The 26,903-nt window shown below is 43.1% G+C and overlaps 1 protein-coding gene across 2 annotated transcripts in view; it reads left to right on the top strand.

Annotated features, from left to right (window-relative positions):
• Window positions 1–26,903, top strand: part of AK5 (adenylate kinase 5) — a 213,613-nt gene that overhangs the window by 106,950 nt on the left and 79,760 nt on the right. For both annotated transcript variants that reach the window (XM_032494623.1, XM_032494624.1), the window contains exons 7-8: window positions 6,659–6,749; window positions 13,599–13,675. In XM_032494623.1, the coding sequence (XP_032350514.1) occupies window positions 6,659–6,749; window positions 13,599–13,675 (168 nt within the window). The remainder of the gene's footprint in view (window positions 1–6,658; window positions 6,750–13,598; window positions 13,676–26,903) is intronic.

Genomic DNA, 26,903 nt, shown 5'->3' on the forward strand with positions numbered 1-26,903 from the left:
TGATCAAAATTCTCCGGATTTAGCCTTTGTTTCCAGGTCTCTGTAGCAGGACAAGTCAGACATGATTACATCATTAAGGGTTCAAGTTTGGGAAGAAATTTTTTCATAAAGCACTTCATAAATATTGCAGCAATTTTCACTGGAAGATCTTTACTGTGTCGACTATTTCCCAACAACATTTTCCAGATGTTGTCCATAATCTGAAGATCCAGGGAAAATTAAGATTCTGTACAAAAAGCTGAGAGAAGATGAGCCTTGTACTCAAGTTATCCACAACTTTCTAGTGTCCTTGTACCGATCACTTCACATACCAGTCATATCTGGTTTTAGATCTGCTTTCATTCACATTTTGCCCTTATTTCATTCTGTTGAGAAATATGTTCTACACATCTCAGTTCAGCCGGGTCATACCAGAGGGATTCTGCACATCAAAACATGGGGTTGATTTGGCTTTCTCAGACAGAATATTGTCCTACCCCATCCCCAGCCAAATCCACTTAGGTGCTTCTCTTTCAAATGTTGTGGTTAATTTTGAAGCCCTAGAAACACAGTTCAGCAGAATAATATAAACTGTCATTATTCCATGGCTGATAACTACAGATTTCATTTCAGCTATCACAAGTTTTTTACATTGTTACAATCTTAATGCAAACTCCTATTTTTGTTGGAGAAAAGCAAAGTAACCTAAAGAGAACACCAATCAATCCATTCTTTAGAAAGAAGTCTCTAGACATATGAAGATAGACTTGAAGGGCCAGTGTTTCCATGTTGAGGGATCCCCAGTAGCCATTGGTAGAGAATGTGCTTAACTGAAATCCCTTGCAGGAAACCAGGGACAAATAAAACGTTCAAGAAGCTGGTTTGATGCTCAGAGAATGATGCTTGTGGGATACATAAAACTAAGACAATGCTAGTAACATATCCAGTTTATTTCCTTCTCAAATGATGAAGCAGAGAGGAAAAAAAGAAAAAATAGGAGATAGACCCAAGTTTAATGAAAGGTGGAATCTGGGAAGGTTGACCTGTTAGTCTCTGTTTTGAATCCATTTAGGATATTTTGTAGACCTAACGTCCCTCGCTAGCAGAAGTAAGAATACAGAAAACCTTGTCTCTGTGGAGAAGATCTGGGCAGCCTGTGGCAGCTTGAAAGTCAGAGCCGAAAGAAAGCAAAATAAGAATTCATTTCTGCCATTAAAATTGCAAACCATCGTTGTTGCTTTCTGCTCAGATGGTGCCTAATTCTGCTCAATCTACTATAATTTCCTTTCCTAGTCTAGATATATTTTGTATGATTTTCAAAGCTGTTACAACATTTGTTTTTCAAATTAAAGCATGTGTTGTGAGTGAACTAGGGAATTTGGTAAGCATCTCATTTGGAAATTTCCCATTGACCTCCCCAGCCCTCTTACATTAAATGACATAAAACAAATGATGCAGACCATGTCCTCTGTGAGTTCTTTCCCTCAGAATAAGAAAGGAGTTTTGTTAACATTGCTGGACATTAAATAACAATCACTGAAAAGATAAAGTGCCCACAGAATTTCAGAGCTGGGAACAATCTCAGGCATCATCTGGTCTAATGGCTCACAATTACATCTGCCCGCTGAAGCATGTATCTGACCCATGAGGTCCAAATAAACTGCTATTCCCAGAACCTTCCTCATCATATACCGATGCTACCCTTGTGGTATTATCACTTCTGCTCTCCTTTGTATTTTGAAGTGAACTGCACAGGTTCTTGCAGCTCAAAACCAGAAAGAGACAGAGAGAGGGGCCGGGGAGAGAGGAGGGAGAGAGAGAGAGGGAAGGAGAGAGGAGAGAGAGAAAGATGGAAAGAAGATGGAAAGAAAGAGAGAAGGAAGGAAGGAAGGAAGGAAGGAAGGAAGGAAGGAAGGAAGGAAGAAGTAGGTAGATAGGTCAGTCGGTCGGTCGGTCACTGTTACACTGCTGCTTGGGTTTCAAAACACTATTTAGAGACCCAAAAACTGAGAATATGTTGGTGTGGATGAGGGTTTCTCAACTTTGGCACCACTGACATTCTAGCTGGAATAATTCTTTGCTGTGAGGGGCTGTCCTGTGCACTGTAAGACATTTAGCAGCATCCCCAGCCAGTAACCTCCCCTCTGCCAGGTGTGACAACCAAAAATATCTACCAATGTTGCCAAGTGCTGGGGAGGGTGGGGGAGGGATGGGCAGAATTATTCCTAGTTGAGAGCCATTGACATGTATGATTTGTGCAAAAACAAGTAGGAAGTGAAATGATGTTTGATGATTGAAAAGCCAGTTCCCCACTCACCATACACACAACCTCTTCAACATTGAGTGGCACCGTTTTGTAAACATCTTTATCCACTAAGTGGCAGTTGCTCTCGTAGTCCTCAATCAGAATGCTCTTCAAGGTCTATATGCCACGCTATTTGCCAGACGACTGGAGAGAAGGGTGCCATGCTAGTCCTGCAGCTGCGGAGGTGGGACGTGACAGAACATAAAAGGGAGTCTAGGTTAAGACCTGTGGTCCTGATGCAGGAGTAAATGGGCTACAGCAGAGCTGTGGAATCCCGGAGTTGAGTTGGCTGCGTGGGTGTCGTCTCCCGTCCTGTGGCTCCTTGTTCATCATCCAAACCCTTAGCAGTGGTCAAGTGAAGAGTCCACCCAGGACATTGTTGTCACTCAGCAGATATGTGTTGAATGCTTTCATGAATGATGTTTTACTGTTAGCATTTTGCCTTTTGGAATAGACAGTCAGGTGCTTTGGTCTGTGCCAGAACTAAACATATCCTTGTTCAGATCAGCTGGAGGATAAAATATCTCCCAGAAAATCTCAAAGTCTTTTGTGTTCTTTATTCCACAATCCCCCTAGTTTGAAAAAAATGTGTGTGTGGTGTGTGTGCACATGTCCAAAGTACAGAAGCAGTCAAAGATCTATAGAATATACGCCCAGAGGCTTAGGGAGGGAAAAAAAAAGGACTGCCGTTATGCCAGGCTGTGTGCTGGTGTGTTAAATACACCATCTCTTTAGTCCTCACAAAAATCCCATTGCGTAGATGCCAAGAACGTGGAAATAAGTCGTTCGAGGTCAGACAGCTGCTACAGGGGAAGCAGAAATTTAAATCAAGCTCTAGCTAAGTTTTAAGCGGCCCAAGCCCAGTTTACAAGCCTCCCCTGACTCACCTGGCCCATGTGCTCCGGGCCTCGGTTGCTTGTTGGATGGGGAGCTGCCCACCACTGCCCAGACCTGCAGCGTGGCTGACGGCCCCCGCCAGCCTCTTCAGGGTTGAGGGCCGGGCTTCATCGTCCACACCCTGGTGGGAGCCTCTGCAGAGACGGCCCCCAGGCCCAACCAGACCAGACCTACAGGGGTGGGCTCCTTCCAGCTCCTCTAGATCCGGATGCTGTGCCGCTCCCTGGGACGTGGGGTCTGGCTTCCCAGGGGCCGCCCCGGGGTCTAGGCAACACAGCCAAGAGGCGGGGGCACTTAACTCCACAAAGGGAAAACCTGGACCAATGGAAAGCAGGACACTGAAAAGACACCATATAAATGCCTCTCCCTTCCTCCCCCTCTCAGACTGCTCTGAGATGTACTGGTTCCATTTAGCCTTTCTGGAGATGAGCCATGTCTTCTTGTGAAGCAGGGGTCCAGCTCAGTAACATGCCACCTTACATTTGCTTTCCTTCCTTCCTCTTTCAAACTTACTGCCCTGGGGTTACACGCATGCACTCACGCACACACACACTGCCCCCCATAAAGTGTAACCTCGAAGTTTTGCCTTTGGCTCTGTTTTCTAGGAAATGATGATTAAAACATAAGCGGATGCTCTTTTATGTGTAAAATGACATGCTACCACCCATCCTTCTAGAGTCCAGGAAAAAAATAAAAACACCCCCCCCCCCCGGAATAGACCTTACCCCTTACTGATGATAGCTGACAGATGCCTTGAAAGGAGAAAACCAGCCATGGTGTGTGGGGGTGGGAAGCAGTGCATTAAGATGGTGCCCACCGTGCCTCGGTGGTCTCCTTGTATTTGCCCTAAACACCACCTGCTTTCCTCCCTTTGCTTTTAGACTGTGTTAACACTTACCTGAGCAGCAGGGCTGTACTTGTCTGACTGTGATGATCATATGTCTCCTGGTAGGACAGAAGTCATCAGTCATCCTGAGCTCAAACCCTGGTTCTCCTGCTTGTTAGCTGTTTGACTGGAGAAAGTCACAATTTCTCTGAGTAGACGTTTCCTTGCCTGTAAAACAGAAACAAGACGGCCTGCCTCACCTTTCCCATGGGCTGACGTGACCAAGTGAAGGCACTTTGATGCTCCATACGGATGTGCTTTAACTGTGTGAGGGGAGGCTAGGGGATAAGATTCTAACTTCGGTTTCTAAATTTCCCTCACTAAAAATAATGAAGCACTTCTGTAGGAAAATATAAAGGAATAAATCACTCAAGTCCTCTTAAATGTCTTCAAGATAATTACGATTAAAAGCCAAGATAGAATAAGAGAGATTGGACTTTCCCTCCCATGTGAAACAAATAAATTTAAAAAAAAAAACAGAAAAAAATGTATTAAAAATGTTTTTCCAAGACACTGGACATCAGACAATGAGGTGATTCCCTGAGAGAAAGGAAACAAATGAGGTGAGTCCTGCGGTCGCCCCAGCTTACTCCTGGAGAGTTTCCAGGCTACGGTGTAGGGAGAAAGAGGCCGTGGGGAGACTGGTGCCTCCAGGAATTGCGCAGATGGAGCTGAGAGCCCAAGAGACCAAGGTGACCGGAGTTCAGAGGACAGAGTATCAGAGCTGCAAGGGATCCACAGAATTCCCTTGCAGAGGGATCCCCTCCAGGATTCAGCAGAGAACTATTCAGGGCCTGCATATGAGGAAACTGTCTGAAGCTGAGGAAAAACCACCCAAAGGATCGGTGGGAACAGTCGCTGGGGCTCACACCAGGCTTGGAAGAGCACCCTTTTCTACCAGTCAGACTGGAAAATTCCTTCATCCACAAGGCACTAGGTAGAGTCTTGCCTCAACAGTGGCTAATAGTTAACCCTAAACTAAACCCTGCTCTGGTCCAGGCCAACAAATCTTAAAGACAAGACCTGAAAAGATCAAGTTGTTTCCAAATAACTAAACTGCATTCTGGAACAAAACTCAAGAATATTTATAGAAATACAAAAACAGCTAGCATCTAACAGGGTCAAATTGTCAATGCCTGGCATCCAGTAAAAAAATTTCCAGGCATGAAAAGAAACAGGAAAATATGTGCCATAATAATGAGGGAAAATCTATCATAGCCAACTCAGAACTGACACCAGAAGTTAGAATTGGTAGAAAGGGATATTAAAAGTTATTATAATTGTATTTCAAGTGTTCAAAGCCTTAAATAAAGACATGAATATTTTAAAGGCTCAAATCAAACATCTAGAGATGAAAACTACAATCTCTGAGATGAAAGATACCCGGGAAGTAATTAATAGTGTATCTATACAATGGAATACTACTCAGCAATGAAAAGGAATGAACTTGATGAATCTCAAAATAATTGTGCTGAATGAAAGAATCCAGACAGAAAGATTGCATGCTGTGAGATTCCTTTTACATGAAATCCTAGAAGATGCAAAAAGTAATCTCCAGTTACAGAAAACATATCAAGAATAACCTGGTTGCAGGGTAGCGGCAGGAGTAAGAGGAAGGGATACCCAAGGGACACAAGGAAACTTTTGGAGGTGACAGTGATGTTCACTATTTTGATTTTTATGCTGCTTCATGGGTGTATACAGATGTCAAAACATATCATTTTATGCACTTTGAATGTATGCAATTTATTGTATATTGATTATAACTCGGTAAAGCTATTTTTAAAAACTAAAGAGATAAAATTGTATTTCTAATAACCACTGAACAACTTGGAAAACGGAAGATTTATAAATGTAACCACACTTTTTAGTATTTAAATTTCTGTAAATTTTAGAGAATGGTAAAAATAAAGTTTGAAATATGTAATTTTTTGTTACATCTAAATCTATAGTATCTAGAGGGGAGGGTATAGCTCAGTGGTAGAGCACATGCTTAGCATGCCCAAGGTCCTGGGTTCAATCCTCAGTCCCTCCATTAAAATGAATAAATGGATAAACATAATTACCTCCTCTCCAAAATAAATAAATAATAAATCAGCTATGGTGTCTGTAAGTTACCTGTGTAATACAGCATCTTTAGTGTTAGTATGATATTTAAAATTTGGTTTAAGAGTTCTCTTTTTTTTATTTTTTTAACAGCAAATTAGAAAACCTTTCCCCTTGTTGTTTAGAGCCATGTATTTTCATTGGGTAGGGGTGGGGAGATATATTTCAAAACAAAACTAAGGGCCAGAAAGGCACAAGGTAAATTTTAGTTATGGTTTTTTCCAAAGCTTGCTTTAGAAACTAAGAAAATTCTACACATTTTCTTACCCATAAGAGACTGTACGTTTCACTCCCTAATAACCTCTTTGCTACGACGTCTGGGCTGGAAAAACCCTCTAAGTGTCTGATTAAATACTCAAGAGCTTTAACCCCTGCCGTCCTGCTTCATTAGACATACAGTTGTGTGCTGCATGCTTGTTATATTCTGGAATGTTCTTATTTCTGTATTCTCATGCTCTCAACTTGTCTGTCCTGATTTCCCCCAGTTTGATGCCGACCGGGACGAGGATGAGGTATTCTATGACATCAGCATGGCAGTTGACAGCAAGTTATTTCCAAACAAAGAGGCTGCAGCGGGTAAGTCACTGTGTCCTTTGGGCTGCAGGACATCCTGACCCCCTGCCAAGTGTCTGGGGCTTTGTAGTCATGTTGGAGCTCAGCAGACTGCTGTAAGGTTTTAAGGACGATGCTGTCCTCAGAGCTTTATACCTTCAGGCTTAAAAATTAAGGTACAAAACAACATATAAAAGAAGAACTCGACATCTGGCCCTTATGGTTACTGCCTTTCTTCCAGTTACTGCATGTGCAAATTAGCAGGTGGTCACAATGGAGCATTACATTTATGTTACTATAATTTTTAAACACTGATCTAACTCATTCTTTGTGCAACAATAGAAGTTACTGTTTCCCCAGGACTCCCTAACTCATACATGTCTCTCCTGTGCCACCTGGAAAAAGCCTCCCCTTTGATCTGATAGCTGCTTCCATCCCTGCCCACAGCCCCTGTCATGGCTCTGCCCCGTCTCTCCCTATGTCTAGGAGTTCAATGTTGGACAGTCATGCAGGGTAACCATATCCCGCTCAGAGTTCTAGCCTTGCCCCTTATCCCACCCTCTCCCTTGGTCAATTCATTGTCCCTCATGGTTTCAACCATCAGTTCTATGTGGATGACTCTTAAGTCCTTGTCCCAGTCCTGACCTTGCTTCTCAGTGTGGCCTGAGTAAATAAAGACCATAAATTCTGGGCTGTAAAGAAAAAGGCTAAACACCAAAACTTTTCAGCCATATTTGAAGCCCACTAAGAGTAGCTTCAAAGAGTGGTAGTCTTTCTGGGCAGATCCACAGTGCACAGATGACAGATGTTAACTCACCCGCCTGATTTTCCAGTGATATTTACCAAAGGATGGCCCATTGCAGGAAAAGATGGAATACTGAGATGCATGTAAGATCATATAAACAAGAGTAGTGCTGCTCTGGAAAATGCTGTGACACCTGCACTTTTTAAGTTAATATTTTACTTAGAACATTCATTTAGACCTCTAACAACAAATGCCTCTGCAAGACACCCTCAGTTTGCTAACACAGCGGAGCAGAGGAGCTGATTTAGCTGCCCGTTCTTTAGAACTCCCAGCACAAGTGGCATTTCTCCAAGGTGGCCGGGTCCTGTAGTAACGCAGCTGTGTTGGCTTCTGTGATAGTCGGTAAATGGTGACCTCATCCTCTCCAAGTCCCCGTGGTGGGGTGCACAGGGCCCGCCACAGCGGAGCTTTCCAGGGGCGGACTGCTTCCTTTCTGCAACTCTGGGCTTGTGAACAGAGGAGCCAGTGCCCACAGCCCCCACGCCCCCGTCTCCCTTCCACACCCAAGACCCCTGAAAATCGGGTTCTGCTCCAGCCTGAAAGTAAGCCTGCTCTGCATGTGACAGCCCTGGTGAGTGATGTGAACTGGAGGGCCTGTGGTAAACTAGAAATAACCCCACCTTCCCTACAGGAGGCGGCCACTTCACAGCCCCAGGCTACTGCTGCCGTAGGGGAGAGGCCAGTGTCGCTGGCTCCTCTCTTTCAAGAGAAAACAGAAAACCTGCACCAGCAGGTGAAATCTCGGTGGCTCACTCAGGCCGACAAGTCACGTCCAGGGCCTCTGCTCTGTGATTCAGTCCCTCCCTTCTCTCTGATCCTCTCTCTTTGCAGAATCTCAGCTGCCCTACGGCTCCCATATCACCTCCATGTGAATGGCTTTAAATTCTTTTAAATTTTTTTTTGCACAAAAATTGTATCTCTTTAAGATGTACCACATGCTGATTTGACTAGTGAAGTGATTACCCAGCTCAGCTAATTCACACGCTCTCTCTTCACATAGTTACCGTTTTTCTGTGTGTGATGAATGAGCACCTGGAACATATTCTCTTAGCACATCTCCAGCATTCATCACGTATTGTTACCTGTTGTCACCGTGCTACACCGGGGCTCTGGGCTTATTCTTCCTACGTAACTGCAGCGCTGGACCCTTTAGCCAACATCTCCCTGTGTCCCCCCTGCATGCCCATGGTAACCACCAGTCTACTGTCTGCCTCTGTGTATCTGACATTTTCAGGTTCCACTTGTAAGTGAGATTGCGCAGTCTTTCCCTTTTAAGAGGAAGAGTGTCTCTGCCCTCACAGCCCACACCAGCCATCGGTCCTATGGGGTCCGGGCCACGTTCTCCACTAGCCAAGGCTTTGACATCCCTGGCTGGCCTTTTACTTCATTCCTATCCCCTTCCATCTGTCATGAATCCTGTTACTGCCATGGGGATCCTCCCAGAAGGCAGCCTTGATCACTCTGCCTCTTGACAAAAAGAAAAAAAAAAAAAAAACCCTTCAATGACTTTTCTGCAGACTGAGCACCAACGTCCTTAAGGTGAGAAAAGTATCCAGGATGCTGTGGTCCTGTTCCCGGCACAGCGTCACTCCTCCCCTGCCCCATACCCTCCTCCAGCTCCTCGAATGCCTCAGGTACCTTCCTGTCTCCCGCCATGTGCACAGGTTACTTGGACCTGCTTGTCTCCATCTGTATCCCTCTACTCTCTCAACTCCTACTTCCATCTTTCACCTGGTCAGATCCTACTTTGTATCTCAGTGATGTCCCCAAGGAGGCATTTGCAGACCCCATTCCAGACCCGATTAGGCCCTTGAGTAGTACCTTGCCCTTTTCCTGCAGGGCATTCATCACAGCTATGATTATACGATCAAGTATATGAACGTTCGCTAAGCATCAATTCCCACATTAGATGCAAGCTTTCTCGGGGACAGAGCATAGGTGAGTGTCTGTCTGATACCCAGTGCGATGACACATAAGCCCTTTCTCATCCAGCTGGCCGCTTCAGCTGGGCTACTCCCCTGAATACCCAGACTCACAGCCACACTGAATTTTCTTTGGCTCCAGAGCAGAGTGTGCATTTGCTTGCTTGCATGTCATAGAATGCCATCCCCCAAATGTCCACACCCTGTCTGCGGTGTCTCCTCCTCCCTGGAGCCCTCCAGTAATACTTCCACTGAGCAGAATTGACTACAGCAGTCAATCTCTCTCGCCCCGGTTTGCTATCTATAAAGAAAGGATGCTGTTAGTGCTACCTCATAGGATTGCTGTGACCAGTAAATGGCTTATGCGTATAAAGTGTGTGGCTGTCACCCTGAAAAGGCTGTCTATATATAAGTTGGTATCTTTGCTGAGAGTTTGAGGGGTTGCAGGGAGACACCACATCTTATGCAACACATTTCCCCAGTTTCCTAGGTCACTTTCTACTCTCTTCTCCCCCTTCCTCCTTTCCGCAACCCGTATCGTGGAGTAACTGAAAAATTCTCCGCTTCCCTTCTCACCCAGCACAGGCCACCAACACCCAGTTCCCTCCAGGAGCTCCCTTCTAATCCCAAATACTGTCAGGATATCTTCCCAGAGATATGCAGTGCTCTTCTTCAAAGGAATGCTAATGCAACCTGCTGCTAACCCTTTCCACGCCTGCTGGAATTAGAGCTGGATTCTCCGTGCCTAATGCCTCGGACGCTTAGGAGGGATTTCATGTTTGTAGAGCGAATGAATAAGACTGAGATCCACAAAAGTAAAATGTATATGCCCTTTTATGCATTTTTCAGTCATTCACAAATATGTATCGAATGCATGTGATTTCTAAGTTTTGTTTTTAGATTCAGAGATGAAGTGCAGCCCCACCTAAAGCTGCTTCCAGTTTAGTGGCAACGTACAGGGCAAGGGAGAGACCCCTTTGCCTTTCCTCACAGAGGGGCAGGAGATGCACCTGTTAGAGGAGCCTTGTCTGCAGGCGCCCATCCCCGCCCTGGAAGCCCCGCCTTGCGGGAGTGTCCCTTTGCTTGGGACTCAAAGTGGGACAAGGACTTTCCTAAAACTTCAGAATGAAGATCCACAAGGAGGAAAAAAGTCTTTAACAGGGTCCCAGAAAGCAGTATGGTTAGCCTTCCTGTACCTCCAAAGCCAGTTTGTATCATCTTCCTGCTTAAATTTAAAGAGACAACCTGAAAATAGTATTTCCACAGAGCACTCTGCTTCTAAGGCTGGCGACACAGAGTGCCTCCGTGGGGTTCTAGTTTAGCTCATGACTTTCTCTGTTATCTATAGGAAAGATATTTTTAAATATGAAAAAATCAAGAAATTCAAAATAGGGGGAAATGAAGGCAGTACTATCATTTTTTCAAAATGTCCTGCTTCTGCTGTCTTTTCTGGGTAACAAGATCATTGCCATTGTTTTATGTGTTAAATTGTCCAGTGAAAGATGGTGAAAATGTGTACATATGGCGGTATTTACCTCCCTATTCTGAACGTCAAACCTTAGGCTATTATTAAAGGTTCCATTTTCAGCAAACCAAGCAACCGATACTAAAAGGAAATGAAAGTTATTCAATCATTATCTGAGCCGATAATGCCATCCTTTGTCTGTTGCCTTCCTTCTATGATCTGTTAGGACTGTTGCCAAGAGCAACAATATGTCAAGAAATTCCACCCCTTGATGATACAATAAAATTTCTGTTGAAAGCGTTTTATTAGGAAAGTCAATCTCTTCTTCCTAAGAAGCACGAGTTGTTGGTTTTTAAACCAAGACCTCTTCATTCTTTCATTCTAACCATTGCTGAAGTTAGTTTTCTAATAACCTTGTTCCATTTTCAAATATTAATGTGCAATATTTCTGTGAACTGGGTTAAGAGCTCTTCACATTGTCCGTTATTAAAACAACCAAAAGAACAGTTTCTGATTAAATAAGTAGGACGCAGGAACGGAAACAGCTATATGTTTAATAAGATCTCCGTGTTCCGATCACGCTGCGCACTCCACGTGAGTCACTCTGAATTCTGAGGGGAGGGTATCATCTGAGTGCCTGTCACCAAGTCCACTAGTCAGGGGTGGATAATATTCATACTGTGGAAGTGATGGAAGCTAATTAACTTCGGCGATGCCTCTGACGACGCTGTCAGTAGCAGCCACCTTGTCACAGGCTGGAGTGACTCTCCTTGATTCGCTTTTTGTTCTTCCATTTCCACAGCCACCCAGTGACCCCCCTCATTATCAGCCACTCACTGTTCCTCCCTTTCTCAGAATGTAGGCAAGGCGGCACACGCCTCCAGGTCCTGTCCTGTAGGGCACTGTAATGAAAGACCACCATTATATGGCCGTTTGGATTACGCCTGCTTGGAACTTGGAGTCAGCGGGACGTGTTCGAGGTGGGAGCTCTGACTCCTGTCTTGACGTCAACTGCTTTCTACAGGACCGTGGCCAAGTTATTTAACTTCGCCACGGCTCATTTTCCTCTTTTTCTAAAATGACAGGGTGGGAGTCAGTGAAATACTAAATTCTAAAATGTCTGTGTTCTTATAAGAGAGAACTGTGTTTTACTTCTGACATCTTTACTGCCTCAGTACACATAGGCAAACTGATCTTCAAAGTGGGCTCTGAGACGTCAAGTACTTTCATAAAAATTTATGAAAAATTTTATTTGAAAAATACCAAAAGCACAAAGATAGAAAAATCATACATGTACAATTCCTCTACTTAAAAACATATGTGTAAAATTGAAGTTTCCATTTCACCCCACTAGTCTCGCTGTATTAATAGCATGTGGTGCAGAGTCCTCCCAACTCCCCTCTAACAAGCACCTCAACCCTGGGGCTGCCGTGGGCGTCACCAAGAATTGTGCAGTATACGTTTATGCCACTAGACATGGCAGCTCTATGGTTACTTTTCCAAAATGGTTTGACAAGTCAAGTATCTCCATTTTGAAAATCTTTATCATCCTTAAAAAGTTTTTAATGATGCAGACACAAGGAACAATGACGTTACTGCTTAATACTTGGGAACACGTGCTAGTACTTAGTTTGTTAAACGGCAGAGGTAGTGATGAGAAGAAAAAAGAAAAAAAAAACTGGAAGACAAGAAAAAAGACTGTGGGGACATACCTTGGTTCTCTTTTTGGAGGAAGGTATGAAAGCAGCATCTCTGTGAGAGGTCCATGTCTGACAAGTGTGTGAGATGCTTGACATTTAAAAAAGAAATCCATCTTCATCACATATTACTCGTTGCAGATTCTAAATAAGAGTTATTTGGCAAAGGCACGTGTACAGTGAAGCGTGGAGTGTTTCAGGGGGCGCCTGGCGCTCTGTGGGCAGCACTGAAGGCTGCCTTTCTGGCTATTTAGGGAATATGTATTTCCCAGCAGGAGAGAGCCCTTAGATGAGGGTGATCAATCAGTTGTTCTTCAGGGACCCCATTATGGAAATCACTGGTTTAAGTCTCAGCCTTGGGGATTCATGGGCAGGCAATTCACTGTAACCTGTAGTACCCTGGGGGAAAAACTCTACATTAATACATTAAGTTAACCTGATTTTTCTCATCTTCAGGGACTCAGGTAATCCAAGGCTGGAGGAAAAATTTCTCGAGTTCTCATGGAGTGAGCAAACTCAGTCCCCTCTTTTTTTCTGGAAACCCCTTGCTCTGCTCCCACTCTGTATTTCACACCTGGTGTTCCTTCTTCCTCAGTTACTGCCACACAGTCCTAAACCACTTCTCCTTCTGGACAGCCCTTCCACACCCTCGCAGTCCAGGCTCGTAGACTAGCTCCTGTGGAGAACCCCACCTCCGTCAGCTCCTCCACTGCTAGTCAGAATCAGTAGCCTTTCCTTTCCGGTTTCTGAACTTCACTGCTGACAGATCAGTCGACAGGATCATCTTCTTCTTAAGGGTGGAGACGGTGTCCAGAGTATCTGCATTTCCCACCTGCAAGCCAAACAGTGCCTGGCCAATGGGAAGGGTCTATAAATATTTGATGTGATCATAAGGACAGTATGGAAACCTGGTGGGAGGCTGCTTGCTTTAGAAACTGTACACAGACAGCCTCCATCAGGTAATCTTTGTTTTCTGAATCTTAGGTTCAGTTGACCTTGATTCTTCGATGATGTTGGACGCTGGAGAGATCATTGATACAGGATCTGATTATGAAGATCAGGTAATTAAAATCTAAAAGTGTTTCTGTTTAAATGTTTTTAATTTTAGTCTTTATAAATGTTTCATGAAAATTGGAGTTATTAATCATTCTGTGAAATGTTTCCAGGTAACTAGTAACATTGTCCATGATAAATCACAGTAGCTCATAGCTTTTATTCACTAACTTTGGCCCTTTAGGCCTCCTGTATCCACAGACTCCAAATGGCAATTAACTGAGGAAAGATTTGTGGTCTAGAGTTACAGGAGATAGAAGTGAGGTTATGTGAGGTTCCCTTGCCCAGGAATTTGCCTGTGTCTTGATCCCTTTCCAATAACAAACTGACAGTATTAACCGCATTGACTACAGGGTCAGGGACCTGCTTTTCTCTTCCTAATCTTTGAAAGGGACTAATGACCAAGGACAACATAGCCAAGAAGTTAAATGTATTTTCTACTTGAATAAAACCAAAGAAACGTATCTGGCTCATTTTCTCTCGGCAAAGGAACTCTTCCTACTGCTAAGTTTTAATGATCCAAAATAGTTGGCAAATGTTCCCATTCTCCAATTAGGCTGTGTTTTTTAAAAAGAATAATGTCTGAAACTTCCTTCCACCTCTCAACAGTGCTCTTCTGCAGTGGCTGAAAGCCAAGCGAACATGTTCATCTGGGGTTTTTTTCACCCATTTTCAGCTAACACATGTCATGAGTAAAGCAGATAAATCTGACCAGTGTCCAAATGTAATGGCTGTCTTTCCATTTCATGTACGTGTTCAGAAGCTATTTTCATGAGCATTAAGTTTGTTCTATTATATCACAAAGCAAGGAGAAGATATTGGCAAGTATTTAAAAATATTTTTAGTATTTATTAAGCACTTTGTACATAGTAAACGTTGCGCTAACTTCCTTAACTTGATTATCTCGCTAATTCTTCACGACATCTCTCGGAAATAGGAATTACTGTCTTTATCTCCCAGATAAGAGAATGCAGTCTCCAAGAGTAATTTGCCCAGAGTTACACAGATGGTTTCACAGTGGAGAAGTGAGCTTCGGTCACCTTCCCTAACACACACATCTCCACCTCCCATCCTGACCTCCAAAGACAAGCCATTCAGTGGTGCATTTTGGGAGCCTTTTCAGTTGCTAACCCTTAAGACCCCAGCAGAGGCAAATGCCAGATAATCACTATGAAAAGTGAGCTCATCATCCAAAATTACAGACCACACAAAGAAATGACTCATAACAAGAAATCCAGCTGATTAAACAAATGGAAGGGCTCACACGCCAAAGACTAGAGATAACAGAAGAGTTGGAAAGAAATCTTAATATAGGAATATTTAAAATATCCAAAGAGATAAAGAGAAGATTAGAAACCATGAAACAAGTGCAGGAGAGAATGGAAAGGAAAAGGCAGGAAGGAAAAGGGGGGACCAAATAGAAATTCTAGGCACAAAAAATATTGTCATTGTAATAAAAATTCAATTAACGAGTTGAAGAATAGACTAGACACAGCTGAAAAGACAATGGTAGAGCTGAGGAAATTGCCTCAGAATAAAACAGAGGGCTAAATCATTGTCAAATATAAGAAAGAACTTAGGAGACACTGAGGATAGAATTATTTGTTCAACCTGCTCTGAAAGGAGTTCCAGAAGGAGAAGGTGGAGGGGATGGAGCAGAGCTGCATTATAGCAGATGATGGTTGAGAATATTACAGAGATGAGAGAAGACAAGTCCCCAGATTGAAGGAACACATCTAGTCCTGAGCAGGATAAAAAAATTCCTCACCTATTCTTTTCTTGTTTAGTCATTCAACAAATATTAATAGAGCACCTACTGTGTGTCAGGTACTGTTTAGTCACTTGGAATATCTAACTATGTAATTCAGGCAAGGAACTTTCATCCTGATGGGGAAGACAGATAGTAAACAATGAACATAATATAGTCATAAATTTAAAAATTAGTAAATTCTCACTCAGAAATAAAAAATAATAAAATAATGCCATTTGCAGCAACATGGATGGACCTGGAAACCATCATTCTAAGTGAAATAAGCCAGAAAGAAAAAGGATAACACCATATGATATCAATTATATGTGGAATCTACAAAAAAAAGACAAATGAGCTTATTTACAAAACAGAAACAGACTCACAGACGTAGAAAATTAGACTATGGTTACTAGAGGAGAAGGGGGTGGGAAGGGATAAACTGGGAGTTCAAGATTTGCAGATACTAACTATTATATTTTAAATAGATAAACAACAAGTTTATACTGTATAGCACAGGAAACAATATTCAATATCTTGTACTAACCTACACTGAAAAAGAATATGAAAATGCATATGTGTATGTATATGTATGACTGAAACATTATGCTGTACACCAGAAATTGACACAACATTGTAAACTGACTATACTTCAGTAAAAAAAATTTTTTTAGTGGGGAGGGTATAGCTTAAGTGAATAGAGTGCATGCTTAGCAAGCATGAGGTCCTGGGTTCAATCCCCAGTACCATCAAAAAACTAACTAAATAAATAAACCTAATTACCTCCTCTCTGTTAAAAAATTTTTTTATTGTTTTAATTTAAAAAAACAAAATAAATGAATGAGTAAATTCTCTAGACTGGTAAGTTCTATGAGAAAAAAAATGTAGAACTGGGTAGAAGGATTAGGAATGCTGGGGTGGGGGACAGATTACAGTATTAAATAAGACAGTCAGTATGAACTATGATGGCCTCATTAAAAAGGAGAGATTTGAGCAAAGACTTGGCGTATAGTGTAAAACATCAGAACACAGAAAACAAAATACAATATTCAAAGTGAAAAGGCACAAAGGCACAGCAATTTGGGGGGCAGCAGATTAAATTGAAGCAAGTGCTGCATTTATTGAGTACCTACTATGAGCTAGACACTGTGTTCTATGGTTTACGTGCATTATTGCTAATCTCTACAGTAACTCAAGAAGGCAGCTCTGTTTATCCCCAATTTACAGCTGAGAAAACTGAAGCTCATACAAGTTCAGTGACTTCCCTTGACTACACCGGTAACAAGCTGTAGAGCCAGAAATCAAACTATGATCAGCCTGGCACCAAAATCTCATTTATACTTTCACCACTCCAAACAAAGCCATTATCAAAGTCACTGGTAGTCTATCGCCAATTCCAGTTAATACTTTTTAAGTTACCTTTCTTGACCTTGGCTGCCTTTGATTCAGCATGCTTTTACTGTAAAGGGCCAGGCAGTAAATATTTAAGGCTTTGTGAGCCATAACATCTTCGTTGCAATTAGTCAGACCTGTCGTTGCGGTGCAGAAGTGGCTACGACTACACTTAAACAGGAGTACGGCCGTGTCCGAGTAGAGCTTCATTCATGGACACTGAAATTTGAATTCCACATATTTGCGTGTGATTTATTTCAACTATTTAAAAATGTGAAAGCCATTCTTAACTGAGAGGCTGAACACAAACAGGCAGCAGAGTGGATCTGACCTGAGGACCGCAGTTTGCTGACTGCATCTCTAAACCAGCCCCCTTCTTGACACTCTCCTCTCCATTAGCTTCTAACATTTCTACATTATTTAATACTGTTCTAAGTGCTTCACATATTACCTCATTTTTATCCTGAGACAATTACATGTAGATTGATATTATTATCCCCATTTTACTGTTAAGGGAACTGAGGCACAGAGATGTTAAGCAGTTTACTTAAGGTCACACAGCTGGCAAGAGGTAAAGACAGAATTCAAACACAGGCGTCTGACTGCAGAGCCAGGATCAGGAGAGACAGGTGCGGCTCTGCGATGGTAACAGATAAAACTCAGAATCTGAGTGCTTTCCTTCCAGAGGTCCTTTAACATGTGACTTCCAAAGAGACCATGGATGGGAAGGAAAAAAGCATGGGGAAAGGAGACCCACTCTTAACTGCACTTTACCTCACCCCACAATCGTTTTATGTCCCCAGTCGCTGGCTCTCCCTACATGCAAAGGCTGGAAAATGGAACTTACTTATGTGTCCAGGAAGGGAGAGATGGGTTTAGGGGGTATCAAGCCAGCCTGAGCCGCAAAGCTCTTGCCCCTCCCCTACAATGTATTCTCTCTCTCACAGTCCTCGTCCTTCTTGGTTTACTCATCCTTGGTTTCCTTGCTGAGCTCCTTTCCATTGGTCCATTCTGTCAGTTGGGTGCCTCCCAGCATCCTGGCCATGGTCCCTTCACTCCGCCCTGCACACGTTCTCCTTTGAGAAGCTGGACCACAGCCGTGATTTCCGCTTTACTCGGAGCTCGCTGGTGAGCTTCCAATGCCTATGTCTGCCTGCTAAGCAGCACTGGTTGTATTTCCCCTGTGCATCTCAAACTCCACACATCCAAAACTGAACTCACCATCTTCCCCCACAAAATCTGTTCTTCCTCCTGTTTTCCCTATTTCTGTGAATGACAGCACCATCCTCCCAGCTGTCCAAGCCGGAGACAAGGGTGTCTTCTTAGCCTCCCTCCTTTTTCCTCTCTCCCTGTATCAGTTGGATCAAGAAGCTGGTCGGTTCTGTGCAGGCATCACTCCTTCCCTCTACAGTTCCACTGCCACTGCCCTGGTCCACACCCTTATCCTTCATCCCCAGGACCACTGACACAGTCTTCTAACCAGTCTCTCTTCCCCAGGCTCCTCACCCATCAAAATCATCTTGCTGAAAAACGAAGCCAATCATCACAGTCCATTGCTCAAAACTCTTCTTGGTTCTTCACTGACGTCAGAATTAAATTGGAACCTCTTGTCATAATACATGGCAATTTTCAAATTACAGTCTGACCCCATCCTTCCCTCCCTCCCTCCCCAGACTCATCCCTTGCCAATTACCAAAACACACGGAATGCTCCAGCCACATCCATCCATCTGCAGTTCCTCCCAAGTGGGTTGTGCTTTGCACAATCTCTTTCCTCTACATGGAAGCTTCCACAACCCCAGTACCCCTATGCCAGACAACCCCTACTCATGCTCCATCAGGACCACCCTTCTCTTTGACTAAGCACTTCTCATTGCACATTTGATTCACCTTCTTGGGGGACTATGAGACCCAGTGTTACAATACCCCCCTGCATTGCAGGGACTGGGTTCTACTCTCCTGCCACTCAACCTAGCACACAGCATGTGCTTAATAAATGTCCATTTTTTTAAGCCAATAAAATGATTTCTAGTTCTTCTATTTAATATGTAACTTTTTGATAACTTGCTGACTCTTGCTAACTCTTTGAGCTGGGGTTTCCTCTTCTAGAAAACAATGAGGGTCACCTCACTTAGAAGTATTGTTGTGACATGGATGGACCTGGGTATCATCATTCTGAGTGAAGTAAGCCAGAAAGAGAAAGAAAAATACCATATGATATCACTTATATGTGGAATCTTTAAAAAAATGACACAAATGAACTTATTTACAAAACAGAAACAGACTTACAGACATAGAAAAACAAACTTATGGTTACCGGGGTGGGTGGGGAGGGGGTGGGAAGGGATAAATTGAGAGTTTGAGATTTGCAGATACTACTATATATAAAATAGATAAGCAACAAGTTCATACTGTATAGTGCAGGGAACTATATTCAATATCTTGTAGTGACTTATACTGAAAAAAATATGGCAAGGAGTGTATGTATGTATATGTATGACTGAAACATGATGCTGTACATCAGAAATTGACAAAGCATTGTAAACTAGCTATACTTCAATTTAAAAAGTTAAAGAAATGCAACTTGAATAAAGGGGAAAAAAGAAGTATCGTTGCAAGAAGTAGGGAGTGCAAGGTGCCTCGTATGGAGCAAACACTCCATAAACGTGAACCCCTTTCTTCCCTCCCTCAGACTCAACTTAGGCAGAACTTTTCCATGCCTTTCTGTAGCTGAGAGAGGCCACCACCCTTTCAGTTAAGTGAATGCTAGTAGAGCACTTAAGATTTTCAATCTGGCATGTAGGAGTGTAAAAATTACCACTATCCTCACAAGTGAAAAGCTGGACAAACTAAAAACTCTCTTCTTAGAAGTGAGGTCACAGGGCAAACTACTGCAGCCAGAACTGGAGAGACAGACAGGCCGACTCAGAGAATCACGACTTACCAGAGCAGAAACCCATGAGCAGGAACCTCCACAAGAACCAGGAGAGCCTGGGAAAGAAAACCTAAACTGTAAGTGATGAATTGCTGGAGACTCAGTGTGGGCAAGTCTGAGGATAAAAAAATCCAGGGGCATCCAGTCATGGGGTCCCCACACTTTTGTGGGTTTTACCTCCTGGAGCTCTACCAGAGCCTCACAGGGAATATCAGAGAAAAATCTCCTCATACTTCCAGCAGGTGGAGGAGAAAAAAGAATTTCTGGAGGAAGGCAAGACTGGATCTGGGAAGTCCAGCGGGAACTGCAGAGGTCCAGACAAGAGGTCATGGATGGTACCTTACACCAGAGTTGGGGAGGAGAGGGACAGAAAGGGATGTATTTGAGAGGTACTTGTGGAGTAAAATCAACAGGACTTCATGCTGGAATAGATATGAGAGCCAGTGAGGGGTGAGCTGTGGAATATGATGCCTGAGTTTTTCACTTGTACAGCTGGGTGGGCAGTAGTGACATTCACTAAGAAAGAACACTAAGAAAACACCAATTCCATAAGAAAAGAGCATGAGTGTAATTTTAGACACACTGAGTCCAAAGGGCTTTAATGCACCCAAGTAGAAAATTCAAGTGAAGAATTAAATATATAGGTCTGGTTTTAGAGGAAAGATCTGGACTGGAAATATAAATTTCTGAACTTCTGAACATAGGTAGACCTTGAAGCTGTGAGTGGAGATGAAATACTCATAGAATAGAGGACAGAACTGAGAAGCAAAGAGGGTCTAAAGCTGAGCACTGAGGAAATTTAAAGGCTGGGTAGAGGGAGACCAGGCAGCAAAAAAGATACAAAGGAAGTTGTTAGAGAGATAGGAGGAACGGCAGCAGAACGTGGTGTTCTAAAAGCCAAGGAAAACAGTATTTCAAGAAGCAGAGTGTCAAATGCTGATGAGAGGATTAGAAAAAGAGGGAATGGAAAGCGGCCATTGCATATGGAACCATGGAGGAAATTGTTGACCTTACAAAGAGCTTTTGGGGGACGCTGGCTTGTTTGTTTGTAATGGAGACATTTGGACATAGGAAGGATCCACTCACTCATGAGACGGAGAATGTACAAGAGAGTAGTATATACTCTGAAAGCAGAAGGACTGAGTTCTAAAGCACAGGTGGGGAGACTGGCCTTAGGACAGAAGAGCACGCACACCTGGGTTATAACAGAACAAGCACCAGTCAGGTGGGAGTGTAGGCTTGTATGTTTAATGGTGAGAAGTTGATGAGTTCCTGTCAGATGACTTCCAGAGGCAAAGCCATCTGTTGAGAGTCTAAGATTTGAAGCGAGGAGGGACTGAAATGTTGCAAAATCCAGCAAAGAATGGACGAAGGAAACACAGCAGGACTGGACTCGCATATAAAGTCCAAGAGCCCATTTGATGTTAGTGCCTGGAAATTAGTTTTAACCACTTGATCCTTTTCACGTTTTTCCATTTATTTAGCAGATGTTTGGTGGGTGTCCCATAGGTGCCAGATGCTCTTCTAGGTACTGAAGATTCAGAGGCCTGTGGAGCTTCCATGGGGCACAGAGACTGTCCATGGTTCGCTTCACTCAGTGATGGAGTTTCACCAAATACGTGCTTCAAAGAGAGCAGAGCAGAGCATTAGGGAGGGCGTGTACGGGAGGGCGGACCAAGGGCAGCAAGTTAAGTGGACAGAGGACGGTTAGGGGGCAAAGCCCAGAAGGACTAGAAGCACATTTGACTTCTTTAAAAATGTGACTTTATGTTACCAGTAGGAATTGGCTCTTTATTCAAAAGAATGTTTGATCCTAACAATCCTGCAAGGATCATTTCAAATCCTACTTCTTCTTCCTTGAGACCTTCTCTGATAATTAAACATTCATCTCTTGCCTGCCCCACTGAGCACCCAATGCACCTGAAGCTCGTACCCTAAGTCTCAGTGCTTGGTTCTGTGTAATTTCATATTTCACTACATTCTGCTTCGTGTTCCTCCCTGATTGCCTCCTCCATGAATCCATGATGAGAAAGAGCGTGGACTGTGAAGCTGGACAGACCTAGTTCAGATTCAGGGCTGCACCTGTGGGTTGGTTGCAAGTTACCTCTTCAAGCCTGAGTTTCTTCATCTGTAAAAATGGACATAACAACACCTTGCAGGCTCTTTGGGTTAAAAGAGACGATCCATGTAGAAGCACCTGGCACAGGAGACCATCCAGTAAATATCTCCTTTTCCTTCCCTCCTTCTCTAGAGGGAGGACCCCATCTTGTACTTCTTTTATGTCTGCTACACTGTGACAGGGACACGGTCAGGATCAAAATGGACTCACTGAATAAAATCATCATGGCACATTCCCTGATCAGAACAGACAGGCTTTACTGGTGGTTGGGTGTGTGTGTGTGTGTTTTAAGTGAATTTCCATAGTGATATTCAGCTTCTAAATCAAGAAATATTACACTAAGCCCAGTACCTGTGTTAGGTTGTATTTGTAAAGTTGGCTTAAGATGGGGCCATTCCCAAAGCTGTATCTTTCAGCAGCACAGCACTGATCATAATGTGGAGACGTACCGAGTTGCGAGCTGACACCCTGAGTCCTGTTCTGATGGGCAAGTCAAGTTGTTGTGACAAGTCCTGCAAGGACTGACTGCAGCTGGGAAGCTGGAGCGGCCAGGTGACTGCTCAGCTCTGCAGGAAGCATCTGTCCTTGGTAGTGAAGATTGTTGGTGATCTGTTGGAAAGACGACAGCAGGGACTTTGGAGAGGGAGAGGGACCGAGGTCCGAAAGATGTAAGGCTAGCCTTCCCCAAACATGGAAACAAAGTCCCTGCCGCAGGCTTAGGCGGCCGGCCCTTCCTGACCGTCCCCGCTGGCCTTGGGCAGTCTGGAGCTAAGTGATTCTGTAAGAAGAAAGACAAGTCCCGTTTTTAAACCTCATAAATTACATAAGGATGTATTTTATTTTGACCATTCTTCACTGCAAAGTCAGGGCTGTCCTTCATGTTTTCGGTATCGATATTAAACATCGAACAGTTACATTATGTCACTTCAGTTACCAGCTTTGAGCCAGGAGTTCAATACATTTCCACACTCGGAGACGTTAAAGTAAATGCCTCCACACAGCACACATCTGGTGTGCCCCATCCCAGGACTCTAGGAGAAATCTTTGCAGAAGGAAATGAAAACTAGAATTTTTTTACTTCAAAGCAGTAGGATACATTCCAGGGGTCAAAAACCTATGGGAGACGGACCAGTAGAGACTGTTTGCTTTTCTCTTTTCAAAAACCCTATTAGTCTTGTCAGACAGGTTTTATGATTAATCTCACGGGCTCCTGTAGCATCTTAAGAACTGGAATAACCTCGAATGTCCTGCCATTTTAAAGTAAAATGAAAACGTTTGTGATAACAGAAGAGCATGACTGCATAATAAAGGAGAGGAAATAGAACTCCTGTGGGACCTGTGGTCGGCTGTGCCTTGGAGCCTTAAAAGACAGGAGACTGTTGTTAATGGGAAACCAAATAACCTTCTGGGATTATTATGTATTTACAGAAGTAAGGGTGGGGAGGGTGCTCAAAAACCTGGGCATCAGTGGCCAAGGAGCAGAGTTACCATTGTCCACCTACTGGTGAATTATCATTCTTTTTCTGTGGGGTTTTGGGAATTTTCGTGTTGGATCTATGGTTTTATTAAGGGTGGTGGTTGCAGCTCAGCAAGCTAAGACCCTCAGGCTCACGGTCCTGGATGGATTTGAGTTCTGGTTCTACCACGTAGTGGCTTTGTGCTGTTGACACATCCACTTACTTCCGTGTGCCTCAGTTTCCAAATCTATAAAATGAAGAAAATAATGTGAAGATTCAAGAGCTGATTTCTATCAAGGCATTAGATCAGATATAAAGCACTATACACGTAGTAGTTCTAGAAACGTAAGTCTTCACATGGTGATTATTTACTGTAATTTCTCATGCCTTATTTTAAATGCAGGTAGAAAATACCATAGAACAACAGCTTTTTCACTTAGGCTTTTGAAAGGACCCCCCCCCAATACATTATAGAAAGAGAGGAAGAAAATAATAAAATAGTGAAAGTAAAAATCCACTTGGGATTCCAGTACCATCCTTAAAGCTTTCAGGATAGACTGCCCTTACTTTTACCAGCACTTGTCCCTGTTCCTGTCACAGCTCTTGTCACATGTATTATGGCCATTTGTGTACGTCTTTCTCCCCCAGGAGATTATAGATAAGGACCCGGACAGTGTCTCCTTCACTGTAATTCCTCAATTCTCTGCATAATGCTTGACAAGGTATAAGAGGCCAATTCAGAATATTTTCTCCACAAATAGAATGTAGAAGAATCTCAAAGGGCAGAAGTCTGACATTCTGTAAACTCTAACCAGAGAACAGGGAATTAAAAAAAAAATTATGGGGCGATGATGAAAAATGTTTTTAATTTACATGCTTTCCAAGGAGGGTTGCAAGGATGTTGAGGGATCCAAAAGCTATCAGACGAGACGTGGTTGGAGGATCTAGAAATATCTAGATGGAGAAGTACATTTTCGTGAGAGCGCAGTGGCTAGCCAGGCTCTTGTGGGCCTGTTCACGCCGTGGCGGGTGGGGTCTGCGGTCTGGTTCACACCTGTGTGCCCGGCACGGGCACAGCACCTGACATGCTCAATAATTAACCATTCAGTGAGGAAATTCAGTTATCTGTAAGGGGCTGTATCATTTAATAAGAAGGCGTTAAACTTCTGTATTACTATGTAATAGAGACTACGGCCCCGGAGATGGAACTTACAGAGCTGGAATTCAGGTCAATGCAGGAAGGCGTTTTCTAACTAGGGTTACCTTTGGATACATCATTGAAGATACTCAAATAAATTCTAGGCAGCCATTCCTCAGGGATGCTTAACATAAAGTGATTTCTGTACTGGGTAGAAAAATTATATGCCTCCTAAAGTCCTTTCCTTCTCTGAGTCTGTTTAAGTAAAGGCCAAAGTGTGTGTGTGTGTGTGTGTGTGTGTGTGTGTGTGTGTGTGTGTGTGTGTAACATCAGCTCCCACCATCGTTATCTCAGAAATATCTAAATTCACCCCCACTATCTTGCTTCAGTACCTAAAATCCCATCATATGGAATCCAAAGGGGATGGGGGTGATACTGTGTCACTAGAGGGTCTCTCTCAGTTTTTCATCATTAGCTTATGTGATTGAACCAGATGTGGCTAACTGCAGCTAAGTAAAACCTCCATCATCTTAGAACATTGTTAATTGCACATTCCTTTTCAGGTTTAAATTCAGACCAGTAGAAGTTACTGTATTATGAAATATCAAAAATCACAGAAGCTTTATTTTAAAAGGTAACCCTATTAGGAGGAGTAGAAACATATAAAGTCATTGTTGGCCATTGACCCTGAAGCATGAATGAGTTCTTTGTCACTAAGTAGAAGAGGTGGTGTACAGGGGTGCACAGTGGGTAAAACCACGGGCTGGGGGGCCGAGTGCCTGAGTCTGAGCCCGGTTTTGCTAATTACTACTCATGTGACCTCAAACTCCTCTACGCCAAAGTTTCCTCACTTGCAAAATGGGGTTTTGTGAAGACTAAATGAGATAATATACACAATACATTTACAACAATAGTAATAGCCAAAATGTATCAAGTGCCAACCCCCGAATCATTATTCAGTTATCCTAACAGCCCTACCTCCAGCCCCAAGGTTCAGTTGAGACTTAAGAGATATTAATGACTTTCCCCACGTTGCACACTCCGCTCTCTCCAGCACCAGAGCCTGAGGTCCTAGCCTCCACTACCTCCTCACTGAGGAGGCTGCTTTCTAGCCTTGCATTTATGAGGGATTTTTAGCGCAAGAACCTGGAAGAAGAGTAGTAACAATAATCACTAAAACTTCTCAAGTGCTTATTATGTTTCAGGCACTATTCAGAGCACATTATGTGCATGAAGCCTTGTCACAATCTTTATTTTTTATTGAAGTGCAGTTGATGTACAATATTATATAAGTTACAGGTGGACAATAACGTGATTCACAATTTTTAAAGGTTATATTCCATTTATAGTTATTATAAAATAGTGGTTGCATTCCCCATGTTGTACAATATATCCTTGTAACATATTTCATACCTAATAGCTTGTACCTTTTTCTCTCCCACCCCTAGGTTGCCCCTCCGTGCCCTCCCCACTGGTAACCACTAGTTTGTTCTCTATATTTGTGGGTCTGCTTTTTTGTTGTTGTTATATTCACTAGTTTGTTGTATTTTTAAAGTTTTTTTAATGGCGGTACTGGGGATTGAACCCAGGGCCTCACCCATGCTAAGCACACATTTTTTACCATGGAGGGTGCCATCCCCCCATCCCCTCTTGTATTTTTTTAGATTCCACATATAAGTGATGTCATACAGTGTTTATTGTTCTCTGACTTATTTCACTCAGCATTATACCCTCCCAAGTCCATCCATATTGCTGCAATGGCAAAATTTCATTCTTTTTATGACTGAGTAGTATTCCACATCTTTATCCATTCATCTGTTGATGTGAGCACTTAGGTTTCTTCCATACCTAAGCCTTGCCACAATCTTATGACTTTTTTTTTTAACCACTTTACAGATGTAGAACTAAAGCCCAGAAAGGCTAAGTAACATGGCAAACACTCAAAACCAAACAGTCTGACATCACTGAGACTAAGTTTTAGCCACCACACTATGGTTCCACTTCAGGATGGCCCTTGGTCTAGCTGAGGACTTTGGAAAACCAGGAAATGACGTTCAGTTCCAAGATGAAAAGGAAGAAAGGGTGTTGGGGTGAGGAGGGCAGCTGAGCCCATTTACCTCTTTGATTAATTTGCTAGGACTTCCCATGAGGTCAAGAAGGGAGTGGGCCCAGAGAGGAACAGATGGGATGGACTTTGGAGGCACGCCACATGGTCGTGGGGAGGCGCCTTTGTTTGCTTGTCTTGTCTTTGGTTTGGATGACTCATGAAGAACACACTTGGTTCTAAACAGTAAATGAGCAACACCCTTTTAAAACCACTTTGCCTTTCAGTTAATCTTGTCTAGAGGAAACTGGCAGAGAACGCAATCTAAAACTTGGAGTTTTTTTTACTGTATATTCATAACCTTGAAAAAAACTCAGAGTCAACAGCTTTTATTAAGTGCGTATC

The sequence above is a fragment of the Camelus ferus genome, chromosome 13 (genome assembly GCF_009834535.1).
Source record: "Camelus ferus isolate YT-003-E chromosome 13, BCGSAC_Cfer_1.0, whole genome shotgun sequence".
In the NCBI taxonomy this organism is placed as follows: Eukaryota; Metazoa; Chordata; class Mammalia; order Artiodactyla; family Camelidae; genus Camelus; species Camelus ferus.